The sequence below is a fragment of the Formica exsecta genome, unplaced genomic scaffold (genome assembly GCF_003651465.1).
Source record: "Formica exsecta isolate Colony F162 unplaced genomic scaffold, ASM365146v1 scaffold325, whole genome shotgun sequence".
Taxonomy (NCBI): domain Eukaryota; kingdom Metazoa; phylum Arthropoda; class Insecta; order Hymenoptera; family Formicidae; genus Formica; species Formica exsecta.
This window is the reverse complement of record NW_021850507.1, coordinates 79302-83689: the sequence shown is the minus strand read 5'-3', so window position 1 is coordinate 83689 and position 4388 is coordinate 79302. Positions and strand designations below refer to the sequence as shown.

General features: G+C 31.9%; 2 protein-coding genes across 2 annotated transcripts in view; one reads left to right on the top strand and one right to left on the bottom strand.

Annotated features, from left to right (window-relative positions):
* Nucleotides 1-378: 378 nt before the first annotated feature.
* LOC115238185 lies at nucleotides 379-1728 on the bottom strand. The gene is made up of 3 exons (XM_029811787.1): nucleotides 1379-1728; nucleotides 1089-1218; nucleotides 379-1006 (listed from the first exon to the last, which is right to left on the bottom strand). Exons 1-3 carry the CDS (start codon nucleotides 1518-1520, stop codon nucleotides 682-684), a joined length of 597 nt encoding a protein of 198 aa, XP_029667647.1. The 5' UTR covers nucleotides 1521-1728; the 3' UTR covers nucleotides 379-681.
* A 1753-nt stretch (nucleotides 1729-3481) lies between these two features.
* LOC115238181 (glycogen [starch] synthase) overlaps nucleotides 3482-4388 on the top strand; it is a 6236-nt gene continuing 5329 nt past the window's right edge. The window contains exon 1 of the mRNA XM_029811781.1: nucleotides 3482-3622. The gene's annotated coding sequence lies outside the window, so the exon portion shown is untranslated. The remainder of the gene's footprint in view (nucleotides 3623-4388) is intronic.

The following is a 4388-nucleotide window of genomic DNA, read 5'->3' as shown; positions in this document are numbered from 1 at the left end:
AATTCAGTTTGTGAGGATTTGTAATTTGAAATAGTATTTGTCATAAAATCATTCTTGCATTTACAGAAATATTATAAATTCTGTCGAGAAATTTAAAATGCATTTTATTTTTATTAAAAAATTACACTATTATGTTCCAAATAAATATTTTGTATAATATATAAAATAGCACTATTATATTGCGGATTTTATTACAAATAGTATATCATAAAATTACTTAATTTTTACCGCAATAATGTTGATCACATCGATCATCAATTTCGAATTTAAAAGTACCCTGTACCAAACTAATCGACTTGTTTTAAAATTAATTATAAGCTTTACCAAAGGAACGAAAAGAATTAAGATTAAAGTGACATATAAAAACTTGGCGTGTCCGGGTTGCATTATAAGTCATACATTTTTATTAATATATTGATAATGATTTCTGATAATCTTTTACAAATTTTTATTTCAGATCGGGCATTATCCAATTATCCATTTATTCTACCAATTTCAATCAATTCAAAAATATATACGGAACTACAAATTTTATAATTTGCTGCTTCTCATCAACAGTGAGTCATAAACAATTTAATAAGAGCAAGAAAAATATGGTAAACACAATTTTATTTTTATATGTATGTGAAATATTTATATGTACAAATTACACACAATCTAATCGCAGATAAAAAATTAATGCTACACCTCAATTAAAGTGCCATCTTTTAATTTCTTATATTTAAATTCTGGTAAATATTCATTGGTCCAAACTATCATATCTGATTTGCTCAATATGCATTCTGGATCGATGGCAGCTTCTTGAAATTTTGATAAAGTTTTGCTATCCTCTATGATTTGTGAACATCTGAGTTTCTCTTTGTTCTTTGTATATAATTTTGTCATTTCTTTAATAGTCACAAATTTTTTTGATGTGCTTAAGAGTTTTATACCAGAATTTTTGTTTCTCTTCCGTTTCTGTTCTATGAAACATTCAGTAGTCTTGCTGTTCTTTAATTTAATAGTCCTAAAAGAAAACATTGATATTTACATAGAGAATAATTATTGAAATTAAAATAGCATTTGTGAATAATTATTTTAATACTTACCTCTCTAAAATTTCATCTAATTTCTTAGCAATAAAACATTGGAATGTGTCAGTAACTCCAAAATTTGTAAATTTGTCCTGTTTCAAGTTTATTCCCAAAGATTTTCCGTTTGATTGGTTGGTTTCCAAACCTTTTAAAATTACAAAAAGTAATTAATATATAATACTTTCATGATCGTTAAAAAAAGCTATATAAACACTTGTCGTCTATTCTATAAATATATAAAACATATGATATATACAACATAAATATATAAAACATATGATATATACAAGATTAGATTTATTTACTAGATTCCGGAACAAATTGGCTTTTCCTTGTGCTATAAAGATTGTCATTTAAAAATTGTTGATCGATCGCTTCTTTCAGGATACTTGGAGATATTTCATCTTCTGAACTCGATAAGTCTGTCTGCTTATTAGCTTTTTTCATTTTTAATTCAAATAGTAATATTTTTCGTAATAACAACACAGTCCATTAGCACTGAACTTAATATAATTTAAGAGCTCTCTTACATAATTTTCATTTGGAGTAAACACCAAGAAAGCGCTAAACTTCATAGGTTAAGACCATAGACATATAGAATGGACTGAGCGTTGCGATAGACAAACGCGTGCTCGCTGTAGAAAGAGAGGTACTATATGGGAGGCCTATGTTTATCTCTTTTCCTAGCATCTCATTGGTGATTTTGTCTCCCTCCATATAGAAAATCACCAATGAGATGCTAGGAAAAGAGACAAACATAGTCCTCCCCATAGACATATCAGACTATGCATTAAAGATTGAGATTCAAGATTCAAGATTGAAATTTGACCAATCAGAATAAAGAAATTTTAGTCCTTTTTGTTCTGATTAGTCAAATTCCAATCTTTAATCTTGAATCTCAGGGTGCGAACTCATGCAGGGGAATAGCGTAACGCGGAACGAGAGCATGACCAATCGCGAGCGTTCTGCAGTTTTTGCTATGCTCACGATTGGTCCGCTCTTGTTCCGCGTTAAGGTGCCATTACATGACAGCATTAAGGTGCCTTTACATGGCAGCGTCAAGCGTCGAGCGTTAAGCGTCTGCGCAGAATATTGTTGCCCAGAATTATATTTCATTTATTTTATTATATAACAGATGTGTGTGAAGCGTCGAGCGTCTGCGCAGAAAAATGCGCAGAATTTAAAAGAGATAGATTCTAGGCTGAAATTATATTCTGCGCAATTTTCTGCGCAAACGCTCGAGGCTTAACGCTGCCATGTAAAGGTGCCTTAACGCGAAACGAGAGTAAAACCAGAGAGAAGAATGAGAGTCGCCACGCTGCCGTTTTTCGTGTAACGCTTTTTCTAGGTCGGCTGTTTTGTCGGCTCCGAAAGTGGATGTGGCCATGTAGTTCCAGGCGGCGTAAAATGGATGTACGTGACGCTAGTGTACGACCTAGAAAAAGCGTTACACAAAAAACGGCAGCGTGGCGACTCTCATTCTTCTCTCTGGTAAAACCAATCGCGAGCATTCTGCAGTTTTTGTTACACTCGCGATTGGTTCCCTTCTCGTTCCGCGTTAAGCTAATCCGCGTTTCCGCGCTTTATGTAATGTCTGCGCAGAAATCATTGCTCAGGAATCTAAATGAGATAGATTCCAGCTTCTTGCGGCTAATAGCATGATGAGTGATATGAATTCGGTCGAGATAAAAAAAATTATGTTCTGATACACATTACTAATACTGAAAATTGATATTTATTTACATTATACACAATAGATATTATTATTATTAAACAAAATATGTATAAAACGTTACTATCCCCCAGCAAAATATTAAAATCTAATCAACCCATACAGCACAGAACGTTGCAGCAATGTTACTACAATGTTGCAATGTTGCTGCAACGTTCTGTGCTGTATGGGAAGGATTATGGGATATAATTTTCATTTTCTTTCCTGCATGTTTATAACATATACTGCTCCTTTAAATCATTTCCTACTTTTAACAATAGTTTTTCAAACTGTGTCGTTTTGTCATTTGTGAATCCCTTTTTGTGTCTTATTTATTTGAATATTTCAACCATCCAAAATCTTTTGCCGCATTTGTATTTTAATTTAATTTTAATTTACATTGCCAGAGTAGTAACGTTTCATAATATATCTTTGATTAATAATAACACACATACACACACACACACACGCACACACACACATCTGTTATATAATAAAATAAATGAAATATAATTCTGGGCAACAATATTCTGCGCAGACGCTTAACGCTCGACGCTTGACGCTTGACGCTGCCATGTAAAGGCACCTTTACGCTAATCCGCGCTCCATGTAATGGCACCCTCAATCTTCAATGCGTAGTCTGATACGGGCTTTAGGGTACGCGCAAGGGCATCTTGTTGACTTTTACATAGTCTGTGGTGACCTTCGTTTGAACCTGACCTGACCGTGGAACTGTGTTCTGTGGCCGGCAAGAAGTATAGTTAGTTTTGAAGTCTACCATTTTTTCTCTTTCTCTCTCTCTTTCTTTATTCACCCTTGTTAAAAGATATTATAAACGGTAAGTCAAAAAATATAAATTACGGACATGTTGCTGTGGTGTTTTTCTTTAATCTAATTATTGCATGAAGCAGGAGCTAAACATTACCATGCAGTAACGGTATATTTATCATTGATACCTTAGAATATAGTATTTGTGACATTTATTTTAGTCTTCGCGATTGTATTTTGCGCGTCACATAACTTCATTCGAAAAAAAAATAGATAAACTCGGCGAGAAGATTGTTTAAAAGGAAAAAGCGTGTGCAAAATTTTATATCTAAATAATTCGATACCACAAATTCGTGATAACATTAATCTCCCGCAATCTGCGTTTTTGGATGAACATGTACTCGCAAAAAAAAAAGTAAAGCGATTAGTTTTGATTATGTCATGCAATGATATGAAAATGATATTGTTCCTTGATTACGGATATAGATACACATATGGTCCCAATAACGTTTTCTATAGCGATGAAATATCAAGCTGTTCAATGAAGCTGATGCTGAATAAAGTTCTTCGTTATTTCTCTATTAATTAAACTATTTGAATGCAGCACTGAAGAAATAAGTTATTTTCTATTTCAATAACTAAAGTAATATTTGTTATTTTTAAATATAATAATATAAACTTCTTACTTAATTTAGTAATGAGCTATATAATATTCTTTTAAATTAAAAAAAAATATATATATTCATATATATGTTCTTACTTAAAGAAATATTTAAATTATATTTCATGTTATTTCCAAAATGAATTTCAAAATTAAACTTTAGATAGATATTTAT